This window comes from Haliotis rufescens, unplaced genomic scaffold, assembly GCF_023055435.1.
Source record: "Haliotis rufescens isolate VD_foot unplaced genomic scaffold, xgHalRufe1.0.p SCAF_16, whole genome shotgun sequence".
NCBI classification, from domain to species: Eukaryota; Metazoa; Mollusca; class Gastropoda; order Lepetellida; family Haliotidae; genus Haliotis; species Haliotis rufescens.
The window spans coordinates 30,429,438-30,447,798 of NW_025963846.1; the positions used below are offsets into that span (position 1 = coordinate 30,429,438).

At 35.7% G+C, this 18,361-nt stretch overlaps 2 protein-coding genes across 6 annotated transcripts in view; both read left to right on the forward strand.

Annotated features, from left to right (window-relative positions):
• LOC124119556 (protein TsetseEP-like) overlaps positions 1-18,361 on the forward strand; it is a 256,264-nt gene that overhangs the window by 142,832 nt on the left and 95,071 nt on the right. For all 5 annotated transcript variants that reach the window (XM_046482108.2, XM_046482106.2, XM_046482105.2 and 2 more), the window contains one exon: positions 814-1,028. In XM_046482108.2, the coding sequence (XP_046338064.1) occupies positions 814-1,028 (215 nt within the window). The remainder of the gene's footprint in view (positions 1-813; positions 1,029-18,361) is intronic.
• On the forward strand, positions 12,798-17,173 carry LOC124147841. Its single transcript, XM_046518633.2, has 5 exons — positions 12,798-13,306; positions 15,437-15,504; positions 15,775-15,921; positions 16,236-16,313; positions 16,794-17,173. Exons 1-5 carry the CDS (start codon positions 13,134-13,136, stop codon positions 17,087-17,089), a joined length of 762 nt encoding a protein of 253 aa, XP_046374589.2. The 5' UTR covers positions 12,798-13,133; the 3' UTR covers positions 17,090-17,173.

Genomic DNA, 18,361 nt, shown 5'->3' on the forward strand with positions numbered 1-18,361 from the left:
GGCAAAAGCTGCACTAGAATTTGATGAATCCGAACAGGATGAACCAATTTTCCCTTCTTCTGCAGAGTTTGGCACCGTCAGTATGACCCATGCTAAAACAAAATGGCAGCAGAGATAGGCATCCTTAAAAGGACGTCATATCTTTGGCATCGATCCTTCTATCACTAAATTACACATATCTACACATAATCGGAGAGAGGAGGTTCTCTTAACCAGATTTCGTCTTGGGCATTGTGGTCTTGGAGCTTATCTAAATGTTATTAATAAAGACATTTCTGCACATTGTACAGTGTGTTATCAGCTTGATAATGTAGCTCATGTTTTAATGCATTGCCAAAAGTATGTTCATCAGCAATGGTGTATGCACTAACAGTTCTCAATATTGACTTCTCATTGTCTGGTATTTTATGTTCTGGGAATATTGTTCACCATGATGTTCAGAATGTCATTCTCGCTTATATTAAAGCGTGTGGCATTTTTTTATACTTTATAAAATATCCAGGTACTTAGCAAACCTTTATTAACGGCAAGGAGTAAATGGTCCTAGTTGCCCGAACACCTATAAAACATTTTACTTATCAATCAATCAATCGAAAAATGAGAGGAGATGAACAATTAGTATGAGTCAGGATAAGATAAATGATCTGATGATTTGGGAATGTCAGCCATGACATATCCTAAATTAGGCTGCTTTCTTTCATCTGATAAACACTTGCCTGTGGTTACATTCCTTGCTGACATTCTGGTTTGTACCCTGTTTTTGCTGGTATCACTTGGTATGTCCTTGTCCTCTACATGGTACATTCTTTTCAGGTGTCAAGACATACTTGATCATTGCATCCAGTACTAAACCTGCAGACCAGTTCAGCATTAGTAAAGATGATCAGGACAAGCTTCAGGACAAACAGACGAAACTTGTGATTGACGAAGGAAGACTTGTCAACAAAAATGAAAGCTATTATCATTCCAACCGTACTGAACTCTGGAAACTGGCTGAAGACATTTTTCAGAAGTACAAAAATGATCAGGTAAGTGTCGTTAATTATCCTTGTCATATCAGCTATCTCCAGTCTAATATATATCTACCATTCAGGTCCCCATGAAATCAACTTTCACAGAATCTATTTGAGCTGCAGTGAAACTAGGTAACATTCCACATAATACATGAAACACCGTGTAAGTAAAACAATCACAAAATAATATGTACCTTACTCACATCTAGTTGTCATAATTCAAATTAACAATCAGGAATTATGTGGGGATATTGTTTCAGTAAAACTTTGTCTCTGCAACCACTGCACAATTCATTCCTCGTTTGTCTTCATTGAGAAGCATCCAAAAGGTAATGGCATTGAAGGTCTAGGAACTGGGTATCAAACACTTTTTGTACACAATAACTTTTGAGTATTTCTGATTAAATAAAATTTAATATCCATGATGTCTAGGGTAGGGTCTCGATTGCATCATCTTTTGGGTGACCTCAGTATGAGGTCAAGGTTACCAGAGGCATTTTACACATCTCTAGAATTTTGTTTTTAAGTATCAAAAATCAAATGTCAGAGTACATTAGCTAAAGAATGTCAAGTGTCAAAATTATTCACTATTGTCAGTTCATGTGTTGAAACTTTACACCTAATTCTTGAAATGAAGTCAAAGTGTTGAAACCAAATCGCCCATTTTGGATTCCTCTGGCAAGGTTTTGAAGCTCATGGATGTATTTTGTTCTCAAAGTCATGTCGAGAAAGAGCTGTGTGAAGTCCGTGTGAGATTACCTATTGAGCCGCCATGACTCACACGCCTCATTTGATTCAGTGGAATTGCAGAGGACTCAGGAAAATGTTTAATGAGATACAATTGCTAATTCAGGACTTTACACCATCAGCACTGTGTCTCCAAGAGACTTATCTTAAGCACAGCGATGTATTTGATTTACGGAAATACAATTGCTATCATTCATTTTCACCTCCAGGTGAGAAAGCTACTGGATGTTCTACTATATTGATCAGGCAAGGCATCATCCACAGTACTGTTCCCCTCAATACCAATCTTCAAGCTGTAGCTGTCCGATTTACCTTGCACATTGCACTTACTTTGTGCACCTTATATATTCCTCCTTCGACTACTCTTCAGCAGGCTGATCTTCAGCATCTTTATGATTAGTTACCAAAGCCCTGTATCATCATGGGCGATCTAAATGGGCATAACCCTCTATGGGGAAGTCCAAATACAAACGGAAAGGGAAAAGTGCTCGAAGACTTTTTTTCGGACAACAATCTCTGCCTTTTTAATGACGATTCAAACACTTATTTACATCCTGCTACAGGAACATATTCAGCACTTGATCTCTCCATCACAGTTTCAGATCTTTACAACGAATTTGAATGGTCAGTTCATGATGACCTTTGTGGGAGTGACCATTTCCCTACCATCCTTAAAACTGTTAACCCTACTGATCGTCCACCAACAACACGGTGGAATTTTAATAAGGCTGAGTGATCTTTATATGAATTCCTATCCACTGAAAAATTAACACCTGACATTTTTCAACATGTTCAAGATCCGATACAGTTGTTTTTCGGACTTCTGAATGAAATTGCTGATGCAGCAATTCCAAAGTCCTCTGTAATTCTACATATTCGTAAACCATGGTTTAACAACGAATGCAAACAGGCACACAAATATAGGAAGAAAGCGGAAAAGTATTTCCGCCGCCATCCTACAGTCCATAAAGTAGATAAGGTCAAAATTACCAATGCCAAGGCACGACGTGCTTTCAAACAAAATAAGCGTCAGTCTTGGAGGAACTATGTCTCCAAAATAAATTCCCGCACGCCCATTTCCAAGGTGTGGAATATGGTGCAAAGAATAAAAGGCAAAGGTTCAAAATCATCTGTTCACCATCTTAAGGAATGTGACACGTTATTAACGGATAAAACTGATATTGCAAATAAACTTGGAGAAACGTTAGCGAAACATTCTTCAACATCTAATTATGTGCCGGAGTTTCAAAAATTTAAGACACAACAGGAAAAGATAAAAGTTAATTTCTCTTCTGGTAATGGTGAAGACTATAATGAAGTCTTCTCATTACATGAGCTACATACCGCCCTTGGGCAAGCTCATGACACAGCAACAGGAGCTGATAACATTCATTACCAGCTTTTAAAACATTTACCAGAATCTTGTCTTGAGACACTTTTAGACATATTTGATCAAATATGGACATCAGGGAATGTTCCTACTTCATGGCATAATGCCATTGTAGTCCCAATACCGAAGCCTGGCCGGGATCATACAGATCCCTCTAACTATCGTCCTATATCCTTAACAAGCTGCGTATGTAAAACCATGGAACGAATGGTTAATAATAGATTAATTTGGTATCTGGAAACCAATAATCTAATTACAAATATCCAATGTGGTTTCCGAAAAAATAGAAGTACTATTCACCATTTAGTACGATTAGAATCCTTTGTAAAAAATGCTATTATAAACAAACAACACGTAGTATCAATTTTCTTTGATCTTGAGAAAGCCTACGATACTACTTGGAAGCATGGCATTCAAAAGGATTACATGATTTTGGTTTGAGAGGCCGTTTGCCTTGTTTTATATCACAATTTTTAACAGACAGACAATTTCAAGTCCGAGTGGGTTCCACCCTGTCTGACCATTATAATCAGGATGAGGGTGTCCCACAAGGCAGTATCTTGTCTGTCACCTTGTTTAGTATTAAAATTAATAGTCTGTCCAAGGTTTTAAGTAATTCAGTGGATGGATCACTGTTCGTGGATGATTTTAATGCATCTTGTTGTGGTAAAAATATGCATACCATAGAGAGGCAGTTACAAATCTGTCTCAATAAAATTCACAAATGGTCTCTCAAAAACGGGTTCAAATTTTCTATGTCTAAAACTAACTGTATACACTTCTGCAGAAAATATAAGCCGCATAAAGACCCTGAATTATTTTTGAATGGCACCCCTATCAAAGTTGTTAAAGAGGCCAATTCTTGGGACTCATCTCTGATAGCCATTTAACTTTCTTACCACACATTAAATCTCTTAAAGCTAAATGCCTGAAAGCACTAGATTTGTTGAAAGTTGTTTCTAATTCAAAGTGGGGAGGGGATCAGACATCCCTCCTACACTTATACAGGTCACTGATCCGTTCCAAACTTGATTATGGCTCCATCGTCTATGGTGGAGCCTGTAAAAGTAATTTAAAAAAACTTAATACTATCCATCACCAAGGACTGAGGCTTTGCCTTGGAGCCTTTCGCACTTCTCCTATTCCAAGTCTATCTGTTGAGGCGGATGAGCCATCTCTAAAACAACGCCGTTTGAAACTTTCTTTACAATACATCACTAAATTATATTCCAATCAGTCCAATCCAGCCTTTAATTGGGTATTTAATCCTCTAGACGAAGATATTTACAATAAGAAAACATCTCTTGTTCCACCCCTAGGAATAAGAATTAAATCAGTCGTTTCTGCTGCGAACATTAACTTTCAGGATATAGCTCCCACAAAACTTTTTTCATCGCCTCCTTGGCAGATGGTAAGACCAACTGTAGACCTCACATTAACTAAACTTAAGAAATCTGATACAAATCCACTCATTTATAAACAAGAATACAATCAATTAAGAAACACTTATGACACATATAAATCTATATTTACAGATGGATCCAAGGATGGTGGCGCAGTTGCTAGTGCCACCATCATTGGATCCAGAACAGTATCTTCACGATTACCCGATCATAGTTCCATCTTCACAGCAGAAGCGCACGCAATTTTAACAGCACTAAAATATATCAAAAACAAATCCAAATATAAAGACTTCATTATTTTTTCAGATTCACTTTCGTGCCTTCAGGCTATTAAAAATATGTCATGTAAGCATCCATTTTTAATTGAAATTCTTGAGTTATTTAATGATCTTGCGACTGGCCAGTATGACATCGTTTTTTGTTGGTTACCCAGCCATGTTGGAATTGTTGGTAATACAATGGCTGATGCTGCTGCAAAAGCAGCTCTCAACAAATCTGTGACACCACCTCTGCTACAATACAGTGATTATAAACCTGTCATTAGATCTTACATCAAAGATCTAATGCAGAAGAAGTGGGACACCCAAGTGGGTATAAATAAATTACATGCAATAAAAGCGAATATCGGTTACACCTACTTGGGTTGTCAGTCCAGATTTGAAGAGGTCATTTTAAGACGATGTCGTATTGGCCATTCAAGGTACACTCATGAATATATTTTAAAAGGTGAAGATCCTCCATTTTGCATCCCTTGTGATGAAAGAATTACAGTCAAGCATGTCCTGCTTGACTGTGTTGATTTTTCCATCACAAGGGATAAGTATTTCAAAGTTTCATCGCTAAAGGATCTTTTTAATCACGTGAGTAGTCATTTAATTATTGGGTTTTTAAAAGAAATAGAATTATTACATAAATTTTGATGCTATGTTCTGTAAATAATACATATTTTAGTATTGGTAGCGGAAAAATTGTTAACTGAGATTGTTTGTGGCTTTACTCTTGATGGGGGTTGAAGTAGTGTAAAATGATTGTCCCCCTAAAAGGGTATGTCAGACCACGTCATTCAAAGTAATGTTTTTTCACCACAATTTTAATCGTAGAATCTATGTTCATTTATTCTGGCTACATTTGTCATTAATCGCCAACAGCGGAAGGGATGATGTAAATCCGGCTGGGGTCCATGCAGGTAGCAAAAGTACTGTAAGTCCCCATGGACCCTAGCATGGTGATCTACCTTCAGCTGCTGGCGATCTATAGCCCTTTTTTATATTGTACCGTAATTTATAGTGCTATCTTTTTTATAGTTGTATGCTAGTTTTAAATAATAAACTGTGATATTCTAGTAATGTCCATCGATGACATGGTTTAAATTTAGTTAAAAATGTATGTATTCAAATTTTCACATTTTTCGTCACGATATGGCTGAAATATTGCCGATGTGACGTAAAGCATTAACTGACTCACTCACTGTGTGAAGTCTTGATGAAGAAGTTGTTCTTCTATGTGAGATGCCAACCAATCACACAGCGTGGGGACGCCACGGATCAGCACATTACTGCCAAAAACATTCTAGGTAAACTATTCAATAGCAAAATAATGCAGTTTACGAGAAATAGTAAAAATACTTGCAATCTTAACCATCATTTCTGAAACCGGAAGCACGTGAGTGAGTGAGTGAGTTATATTTAAAAACACATTGGCAATACGGAAGCACGTACCGCATGTGACACATGGAAGCAACATATGCAAAAGTTCGTAAGCTATCATAAAGAAATTCCGATATAGATTCAAATTCAAAAGAAAATACATAATTTACTATTTTTCGTCAACTATTTACTATTTATTGATCTGGAGACCAGTCTTCACTCCTATTTGTTTCATATTTCTTCGTGATTATCGCCATCAAATGTGTTAGTCTAAATCCGAAACCATAATGGATTTCACGCACGATGATTTTAATTTTAAAATATTTTCTGAAAACGAACGCAAGGAGAGCGATATAACGTATAGATATGCCATAATAATAACAACATTATATTGTTATTGGTCTAACATTACAAAAAGAACAATTTAAAATATTATAGATGTTGTTGAAAACTTTCTGAGAACCTTCTTTCCTCTGAACCGATTAAACTTTTGGTACACGGCGACTGTATGGAGGTAGTGTAAATATATATAGATTCCAGGCTCCTATATGCGACTTTGTACCCAAAACAAATTAAATTGTACCCAAAATATTTTGTGAATTTGTAGATCTATAATTATATTTACGTTTTCATGCATATGAACAAAACAAATAATAAAATAATTCATGAAGTTCATAATATGATTATGACTGTGATCCTTGAAATTGATTGTTTAGTTTTGAGAGAAAATTTGCGTCTTGTCACTGAAGAAGAGACCAGTTAATGGTTAAATCTAAGTTAGAATGTATTGTTTTGTTAGGAAAGTGATATTATATTCAGTTTAAGACACCTATATGAATGTATATCTTTGAAGTAATTCTAGGTAGGTTTACAAAATCACATACTCATTTGGGTACTAAATCACTAGAAAGTTTGGGTACAAAAGTCACCACTGTACATTTCAACTGGTTTTCGTTAATCAATGGGATAAAAATATCGTCTGAATGATTCCTTTTCTCATTTTAAGACACGAATTTGTTTTACATAACAAAACAGGCACACCTACACGGATCACGTTTTGTCCTAAAAATATCTAAAATGTGAAAAATATGGACACCTCAGAAATGAGGGATTATAAAGTTATAATTCTACCTAACGTGTCACATGGTCTATCAAAGAAAAGTCCTTATGAAAATCGCTTTTAGTATTCAAGGAAAGACAGATATGTTTTTGAATGAAAATATGACTTTCCTTTATAATTCTCTTTTCATGATGCCAGGGGAACTTTTATACACACTAGCTGAGGAAGTTGTGATACTGTGATTGCATACAAATGGAAAACCGGTTGGAAGCAGTACCTCTATGTATAAAATAGACCACATAAGGTGAACAAAAGTAATGGATTGGCTGACTGGAAAAAATACATCTGGCAAGGGTAAACATGTACACAGGCACGTTTCTTTTCATTCCAACCAGAAGACTGAGATAGCATTTTCTGCTAACTTACCAGCTTATGTTCTTACTTACCAGGTTCCTGTGATTAAACAAACAAAAATGCAATGTACTGTTAAACAACAAGTACTGTTACTGTAATTAAAGTATAATATTCCTCTTAAATTTTATTTCAGAATTGTTTTATTTGGAAACAAACCACATAATGCACAAGATTAATGTCGATATGAGTTTAGTATGTATATGTTAAGGATCTGATTAATTCTTTATTCATGGAATACTTAAATTAAAATGATGACATCAGAGAGTTACTTTTTCACATAGTTGATTTTCAGAGTGAAAGATAATAATTGTTGAAAAAAGATGTTTAAACTAAAGATAATAATTGAAGTTTGATCAGTTACACTGCTGATGCAAAGACAAATATGTACTGTCCACACACACAAACATTGTGGAAATAAATAACTACTTAATATAACTTAAAATTTTAAAACCTGTAAACAGCTGTAAATAATTAAACAATTACAAATCTATCATCAATACGCAATCATGGTGGTCTTTATATTTTTGGAATAAATTTAGAAATCCTTCGTGAAACTATTCTAAAATCATGCTAGACTCTATGAATGTATTCCCGAAAGGAAAACTATCCCAAATTTAATGTGGAACTTACACAGAAAATATGTACGTAGCATTTTATTGCTTGTTTATACACTATCATATTCAGCAACGCAGAGATCTTATTTTGAAACACGTTTTGTCAAGCCCATTTTCGCGCCCCTGTTGTAGAGGGTGATCATGCTAATCGACGATATCCATAGACGTATTACGTAGGATACACTTGTTGTAGTGAAACTTGTCAGCGTGTACATCGCAGAAATAGGAATCATGTCCAATTTATATTCATCGTAACATTGAATGGTGATTCTTAAATACCAACAGAAGTTCAACTAAAAGATACTTAGAAAATGCATGTGGCATATTGATTTAACTAATTGATTGAACTAATACGCAAATTATATCGTCAAAGTCACCTTTTTATTTCATGTTAGTGGTGATTACTGATACTGTGTATCGACTTATGTTTTTGCTGTTTGTGATAGGCGAACTATTTCAAAATTTACTGTAATTGTTTTGATACGAAAGATTATCAGCAGACTACCCCTGTCTGTGACATCACATCCGGTGACCTTTGCACTTATTGAAATAGTGCTGTCAGAATTAACGATCTTTATTTTCGTTTTTCTTTCGTCATATTAATCGGAATATGACGGATAAAATACTCTTGGATTGAGAAGATCGTCAACTTTCGCCAAGTTATATTTATAAAGGCAATGTAATCTTTGTTGATATTAAAAAAGCAGTTTGTTATGCAGAGATCGGGCGAAGCGCGCCATGTTTGGTTTTAGGACGCCTGCTAGCATCATGACACGGGTTGTTTATTTTTTGTATATCGTAAATATTCAACCAAAACGCTTGAAATTAGGATAAGTGAATATTTATGTCATTAATTGTTTCCCGCAAATTTTATAACATGACACGTCAGATAAACCCGATTATTCGTTTTTCTGCAACTGACATGATGACCTCGAAAATTAAGTTATTTTTTTGTTTAACGTTTAAATGTACTGAAATGGTTCATAATTTACCATCGCGCTGTTATTTGCTGATAAAAAAAACCTGAATTTTTACTCAATTAAAATTAAGATATCGGAGATATGATTATTGAAATCAATTTGCATAAATGTTACGATATTTAAAGGTTCCTAGCATGAAACACAAACCACCTTTAATAATGTACTTCAGGTAAGTTCAAGAAAATTTACAAGTTTTGTGTTCACTTTGGTCTTAACCTTGGTATGATTGAAAACATCGGGATAGTTTTAAATAGTACATTGAAGTTTTCTATCAGGAATAAATGTGCAAAATATTTCTTTAATTGGCCCTTGTTTAATGAGGCACCGACTGTTTGAAATCACCCACCCTCTTTAGAGCGCCTTATACTAAAATTAATCCAGCAGGCAGGGGTAAGAAGTGTGAAAATAATTCAGCAGGCTGAAGGTTAAATCATATACAAATATGAAGATACAAACTGTAGGCACAACACAGTCACAAGAGAAAATCACTGTATAATTAAGCACGCCAGGGTTCAAGAAGTTTTATGACTGAGATCAAAAACAGGCCTTGCTTCTGTGAGTGACAGCAGTAATGTACTGATCTGTGACATCACCACTTCCTTGTCATGTTGGAGCTCTGTGATATGGTTGGCCTCTCAGCTAGTCTTCAACAATACTTCATACTTCACACAGCTCTCTGTCAAGAACAAACAATAAATGCATTAAGGAGTAATGCAGGATAAGTTAAAAAGTACAATTATTACATCACTGTTCAATTAAAAGAATGTGAGCAGTGTTGTGACATGTAGCACAAAAACAGACGTCACCTTATGGACGTTTATTTTCATTCTCAGGAAAGTCATCAGACATTGTTTGCAATTGTCATCTGCATATGAGATGACAGTCACAGATCCTAGCACAAAACAAAAGGGCTGATCGTAACAATCCACTATAAATCTCTCGGTAATTACAACATGCTCTACAAGACTAATAAATAATGTATTTTGTCTTTGGCAGAGAAGATGAGTGAGTTAGTGAGTTAAAATTTAACGTCGCATCGGCATTATTTCAGCCATATAGCGACGAGACCAAGTTAATATATATACAATTTGGTTATTTATGCAATGTCATATTTAAAAACAATTTATGAAACATATTGGAGCATACTATTGATGAAACATATTTGAGCATAACAATATCATTTTGACAGTTTAAAACACGGGCTGTAGGCCACTAGTAACCAAAGCTAGGCCACCTCGCTGGGGATCATGGGGACTTACAGTGCTTCTGCTTCCTGCATGATACCCCAGCAGGATTTACTTCATCACTTTAGCCACTGGTGGATGTGCACAGTACTAGCCAATATTAAAAAAACTCACCAGAGAGTTGGCATAAAACACTGGTTGATGATAGTTACATCAATTACTATAGGATTACGTGTCACACAGGGGGACAATATTTTTACGCTACGTTAACCTCCTGGACAGAGCCTTAATAATGTCAGTTGCTAATAGCATCACACCAAATTTAAAAACAAGCATTTAATTATTCACATACATATTTAAAATTTATTATACAGACCAATTTCTTTCAAGTAATTTATGATGAGATGCCCGCTGACACAGGAAAAGAGATCTTTCAGATTTATGCTTTGATAATGTGAATCCCTTGCGATTGCAAAGTCCACACAGTCAAGCAATATATGCTTGACGGTGAACCTTTCACCACAAAGGGATACACTTAGGAGGTTCGTCCTCATCTGTCTTAAGCAGATATTCATGTGTAAACCGACTGTGGCCAAAACGACATCGTCGTAATACAACCTCGTCATGTCTTGACTGACAACCCAAGTAGGTATGACCGATTGTTGGTTTCAATTCGTGTAGTTTATAGCTACCTACTTGGGTGTCCCACCTCTTTTGCATGAGATCCCGAGTATAAGATTTGATGGTAGGTTTGAAATCACTGTACGGGATACAAAGTGGAGATAACGGTTTGTCAAGAGCTGCTTTTGCCAACATGACTTGGTAACCAGCAAAAGACGATGTCACATTGGCCAGTAGAAAGATCATTATAGAGTTCTAAAATGTCAAGGATAATAGGGTCATATGGTGAGACACTTTTAAGTGTCTGAAGGCAAGATAACGAATCAGAGAAAATGATGAAATTTTTTAATTGGTTTTGTTGTTTAATATAGGTCAGAGCTGTTAGGATAGCTTTGGCCTCAGCAGTAAAAAATGAACTAAAATGTGGGATTCTTGAGGAGACAGTTCTGGATCCAACGACGGTGGCACTTGCAACTTTGCCACCATCCTTGGACCCGTCTGTAAAAATGGACCTGTGAGAATTATATTTGGAGCGTAATTGGTTATACAATTGTTGATATCCCAAGGATTGGTATCCGACTTTTTTTAGATTGGTTAGAGTGAGGTCTACTTCTGGCTTCACCATCTGCCAGGGAGGAGAAGACGGTGAGGTGATATAATATTTAAATCTATTTTAGCTGCAGTGATGTGTGGTTGAATTCTGATTCCAAGTGGTGGAACCAGTTTTGATAGATTTTGAAACAGGTTTTCATATTGAGGGTGGAAAACACAATTGTATGCTGGATTAGATTTATTTGAGTGCAATTTAGTGATATATTGCAGTGAAAGTTTAATGCGGCGCAGTTCGAGTGAAGGTTCATCTACCCCCACATACAAACTGTCCACGGGAGAGGTCCTAAAAGCTCCAAGACAGAGTCTTAGGCCTTGATAGTGTATAGTGTCCAATTTTTCTAAATTGCTTTTGCAGGCTCCACCATAGACAATGGAACCATAGTCCAGTTTTGAGCGTATTAATGATCTGTACAAGTGAAGGAGGGTGGTCTGATCCCCTCCCCACTCGGAATTTGAAACGACCTTTAACAAGTCGATAGCCTTCAGGCACTTTGCCTTGAGATATTTAATGTGTGGTAAGAATGTGAGATGATGGTCAAATATGAGGCCCAGGAATTTGGCCTCCTCTACTACCTTGATAGGAGTACCATCTAAAAATAAATCTGGATCCTTGTGATGTTTGTATTTACGACAAAAGTGAATACAGTTTGTTTTGGATTTAGAAAATTTGAAGCCTTTTCGTTTGCCCATTTTTGAATTTTGTTAAGACAGAGCTGTAGCTGTCTCTCTATTGTATTTATATTCTTACCACGACAAGAAATGTTGAAATCGTCAACAAAAAGTGAACCATCAACGCTATTGTTTAATACTTTAGTGAGACTATTAATTTTGATGCTGGAAAGGGTGACTGACAGTATGCTGCCTTGAGGGACGCCCTGATCTTGATCAAAATGATCAGACAGGGTAGAGCCCACTCGTACTTGAAATTGTCTGTTGTTTAAAAAATTGAGATATGAACTGAAGTAATCTGCCCCTCAATCCAAATTCATGCAAATCTTTTAAAATACCATGTTTGCACGTCGTATCATATGCTTTCTCTAGATCGAAAAAGATTGATACAGTATGTTGTTTGTTGACAATGAATTTTTTTATAAAAGATTCTAAACGCACTAAATGGTCAATGGTACTTCTGTTTTTCGGAAACCACACTGGATGTCACTCAGGCGGTTATTTGTCTCCAGGCCCCGATTTCTGGAAACAAACTTAAGTTTTTACTCAAATCTCAAACTGAGTTTGCAAAAACAACTCAGCTGAGTTTTTTACTCAACTGCATTTCTCGAATCAAACTCAGCAAAAACTCAGCTGAGTTTTAAACTCAGCACTTAAGTTCGATCTCAGTTTGTTTTTTTATGCGATGTAAGCGGCCTTGGCGCGAGATTTGACTTCCGTTTCCAATGTAAACACGGATGCGCGTGATGTTACGTTTTGTCCTCTGCTAACATACCCGCGATGGCTGAGAGCAAACGGAGGCCGAATTGGACTGAAGAAGAGCGAATTTTATTAATTGACAATGTGAACCAAATTCAACATCGACTGTTTGGAAAATTTAAAGGATGCGGCACAACGAAGGGAGGAAAAATCAAAGAACAAGCCTGGGAGGAGGTGGTGAATGCCCTAAATGCGTAAGTCACATAGTTGCAGTTGTTATTGTATGACTCTATTATCGCGGTGTCGGCAAATCTCGTAATCCACACACCTGTCGACTATTTACTTATGCAAATCTAAGTACGATAGTTCATCGCATGATCGAATACAGGACTGGTTGCGGTATGTAACGACTATAGCTACTTGCAAGTATACACACGTTAACTCTTTTGATGATATTTTCTGGAATGTTTTTGAAGTGGAAAAGTCCCTACCTCCAATCAATTTTTGTAGGCATTGTCGCATGACCCATGCAGCCGAGGTCGTATGCATACTGAATATGCATAATCCAAAACAGGAAGTGATGAAAAACACATAATCCACACGTATCACACCAAAATAGCCATAGCGAGATGATTTAGAGTTGCCCGCCCTTGAGTCGCCAATGACGGGAAGCTTTGTTTACCGAATATTGGATAAAGAAAATCAGCATCGATTAATACCAATGGATGTGTCATAGTTGAATGATGAATAAGAAACATATTTTCGTATTACATAGTTACTGTGTTAGTAAGCATTCGCCGTTACGATCAACTATAAATTAATCACCGCGATATTATATTTAAAGCGTACCATAATCATTCACACCTTGTTTACTGTCTCGATTCCACTGCAAACTCGAAGGTTTGGTTAAAGAGAAGTCGGGAACTAAGAGACGGGAAGAACAGTTATACCGAAATATCATATTTGTGGCATGTTAAAGTGGATGAAAGTAAGTTTGGAAGTTTCAGGTATATCTGGGCCTTGTCATCAGGAAAACCTAAAAAGGCTTTAGCTGCATGAGGGTCGTGATTGGGGTGTACTGTATTTCCGCTCTAATAACAATGATAATAATAAGATATTAATAATAATACATACGTTTCTGTAATTTATACTGGACAGTTTTAGGAGTGAGATATGTCTCAGTAGATAAATGAATTTTTGAAAACACAAGTAAATATTTGCAATTGTGATTCATCTCTGGCCAAGAATCATCATGAGGTAGGTACTGAAATATTTGCAAAACGTGCTTGTGCTCTGCTCCCATTGATGTCTGTAGCAGGACTGAGGAGTATCGGGTTCAACGTCCTTTGCAGTGAGTTAGATTTGCATACATTTATTATTTTAGCAAGTGCAATGGAATCGCACATTTAATTATTAATTTAACTAGTGTGATGGGTTCACACATTTATTATTTCAACAAGTGTGATGGGTTCACACATTTATTATTTCAACATGTGTGATGGGATCACACATTTATTATTTCAACAAGTGTGATGGGATCACACATTTATTATTTCAACAAGTGTTATGGGTTCACACATTTATTATTTCAACAAGTGTGATGGGTTCACACATGTATTATTTTAACATGTGTGATGGGTTCACACATGTATTATTTTAACATGTGTGATGGGTTCACACATGTATTATTTTAACATGTGTGATGGGTTCATACTTGGATGTTTATGATAACAAAGTGTTTATTTATAATATTTAAGTTAGATGTAATGAAGCTTTTGAATGGTAGTCTTAAAGATTAATCTTTAGACATCGGTTCGATTCCGGTCGAAGGCAAACACATCAAAAATCATTATTCACTGCATGTATTTGTATTTTGTGATGCAATGTTCTTGTATTAATATCCTTATTATTAATAAATGTTGCAATAACACATTATTTTAGTGCAAAACATGTTTTTATTTTTGGTATTTAAATTTTGATGTCATTTGATTCTCATTTAATTAATGGTATGTCACACTAAATGTAACATTAGGAAACAACTGAAATACCATGAATGAAGACAGGTACATGGATGCATACATTTGACATACTCCAGCATATTGGTATTGTATACATTAAAATGTAATTCACACTTATGTAACATTGACACAATTACAGTGACTTGACACTGGACAAACAGTTATATGATAGTTATGTATAATACGAGTATTTCATTTTTTTGCCATGGGGTCCATGATAATGAATAAACATGTCTATATGTCTGTCCTACCTGTTGATAGTTGGGTAGGTGAAAATTGGAGGCATTGACAACACCATTAGTGGTAAGTCAGTAAGACAACAAATTGTTGCATGTATCATGATGGTCTGTATTTCTATTTTAACAGAAAATCAGGAGAGGTCAAAAGAACAGTTGAGGAGGCAAAAAAACAGTATGCCAATCTGAAACAAAGAGGTTCGACATTTACAGTCTATACAAGTATCAGCATATGAAAACTAATTAACAGATACAAGTACATCAATGCAGCTGAAGGCCAGCATAATCGAAATATCTGACAGGAATTAAAACAATGAATAAATAATAACAGAACTTACTCAATAAGAAAACAATAACATTGTTGTCATTGTCATTTCAGTATGTTAATTTCAGTATGTTATTTACAAAGGTAAATCAATAATGTCATCACAAGCAGATGTAATAAGTTATATGGTGATTTGTTTTCAGCCAAAGACAAATCTGATGCCATCAGACGTCCCAAAACTGGTGGTGGGCCAAAGCCAGTCTCGCCCTCATTTGCCGAGACGTTGATCATTGAAAATCTACAAGATCGACCTACCCTGCAGGGTTTGTTAGATGGCTTTGACACTGAAGGTATAATAAATATGCACATGCTTAATATATATATCAAGTATATCACTACATTTATAAAAAATATAATGAATTATAATTATGAAAACAATTGAAAAAAATAAACTAAACACTCATCACAGATGCTTATGAGTCAATGTGATAATGTGATAAAATATGTTGACAATTCAAAAAATGATAATGAAAATACATAATTAGTCTTATAGCTATTTTATGTTCACTGCATACATAACAATAATAGAGTCCTAAAAATAAATACACAACAAACATATAAACAAAGAGAATGGCTATAATGATTTTGTTCATGAATGTTTCAGATTTCAGTGGAACACTATCTGCAACAACTGCATCAGAGGATCTGGGGTTGGGCATGGACATGTTGTCAAATGAGCCCAGTAAGTTCTAAATAATGTACATGTCGGATTTCATGTGTTTACACATATGTCAGCTTTGTACTAAAAATTGAATTGAATAACTTCCTAGAGAAAACAGCACATAGCGCATTTTTGTGCAATAAAGGTACAGGTGTCAATGGAAAAAAACCTGGTTCAGCATTTATGTATGATTAAATGCAAATATATTTCTGATATAAGTGTTAATTCATCAACAGATACTCATCATGATTTAAACCAAACTCATAAAAATAAGGGGCGTTAGGTTATCCTAGTGGTTAAAGCGTTAGCTCATCACGCAGAAGACCCGGGTTCGAATCCCGACATTGGTACAATGTGTGAGGCCCATTTCTGGTGTCCCTCGTCGTGATCTTGCTGGAATACTGCTAAAAGCGGCGTAAAACCAAACTCACTCACTCATAAAAATACAGTGGAAACATGGATAAGCAATTTATGAATTTGGATGAATTATTATTCTTTCAGATTGCCCGGTGCAACTGGATCTTGTGATTGACAAACAGGGAATCCTCCAAGTTCCAACCCCAAGTCCCTGCAATGGTCCTTTCAAGGAGCCACCCCCCAAAAAAGCTAAATTGCATGAGGAAGAAATTCTTACCCTCCGGGCCAAAAAAGAGAAATTTTTACAAGAAACAATTACATTAAAAGAACAAGCAGAATACTTTAGATCCAAAAACATCATTGCCAAATTAGAGAAGGAAAAGTTAGAGCTGGAAATACTAATATTAAGAAAGAAATGTGTAACATTAGAAGAAGAGTAAAATGAAATGAAAGTACAAAATGAAGAACATAAAGATAGATGTGTAGTAAAGTTTCAAGAGAATAATAATTTATATTATAACAAGAATTAATAATTATGTCAATAGCTATGTTAATTGCCAAGATATATAAATAAATAATACAAGAAAATTTGCCTTTGGGAAAAAACAATTTGGAATTCAAGGAAACATACTGAATGTGACTCGCCGATCTGAGACATGTATATGGGGGAAGGGGGAGGGGGTGTGCTAAGCTGTGTGAACTGGTGTCTAGGTTGAATTTGCGTGAGAATATGTGTCTGTGGAGTGGGGCGGGGGGTAGGTGGTGGGGTTGCTGTATACATATAAAGATATTATTAGTTATAATGTTTTATTTATGTATTTCATTGATTGTATAATTTTAGGAGTGTCTTTTAGGCCAGTAATGGCCATGTTTATTATGTACACATGACACATTAATAAACTATATCATTATTATTATTATTATTATTATTATTTTCATGCATTCCTATGGACAGTAACATTGACGGATCCACATACCTACTTTGTCTAACTAGCAAAGTCACTCATCCCTGACTATACCTGGGCTGTCCAATAGCTCCTGTTTACCTGTACACAAGTATTAGAAGAAGCAGGAAGATACCAGATATAAACCAGCATTATCAAACAAATTGTTAATAGCAAAATTCTTTTGACCACAAATACAAGCATCTATATATCAAAACAGTTGGGAGCTACATCAAATACAGATAGCATCAATGCATTTATGCATAGGTCAGTAAATGTCAGTTGCAATTTACATTGATAATCTAGAGAAAATTGAACAAGCCAATCCCTTGCCACCTTCCCACTTAAAGTATTCCATATTACAAACATTTAGCTGAAAAACTGCTGGCACAAGTTTTTACGAACATTGCTACCTGTCCATTCATCAGCAACATGGACAATGACATTATTATTTGTGTCAATATCATCATGATCAACATTTATTATATCTTTTCTATCAATACCAATATTATGTAGAATCACGCAGGCAGTTATAATTTTACAAGCATTTTGAGGTGTTGTTCTTAATCCACTGTGTAAGCAAGAAAATCTTCGTTTTAAAATTCCAAAACTCTGTTCGACTAAAACTCTAGTTCTGCAGTGACTTCTGTTATATCTTTCTTCAGCCCGGCATGAGGTTGTGAGGAAAGGTGTCATTAAGTATGACTTGCAGGGATATCCCGAGTCTCCAAGAAGAAAGCCCTTGTATGTTCCTATAAAATGAAGCAG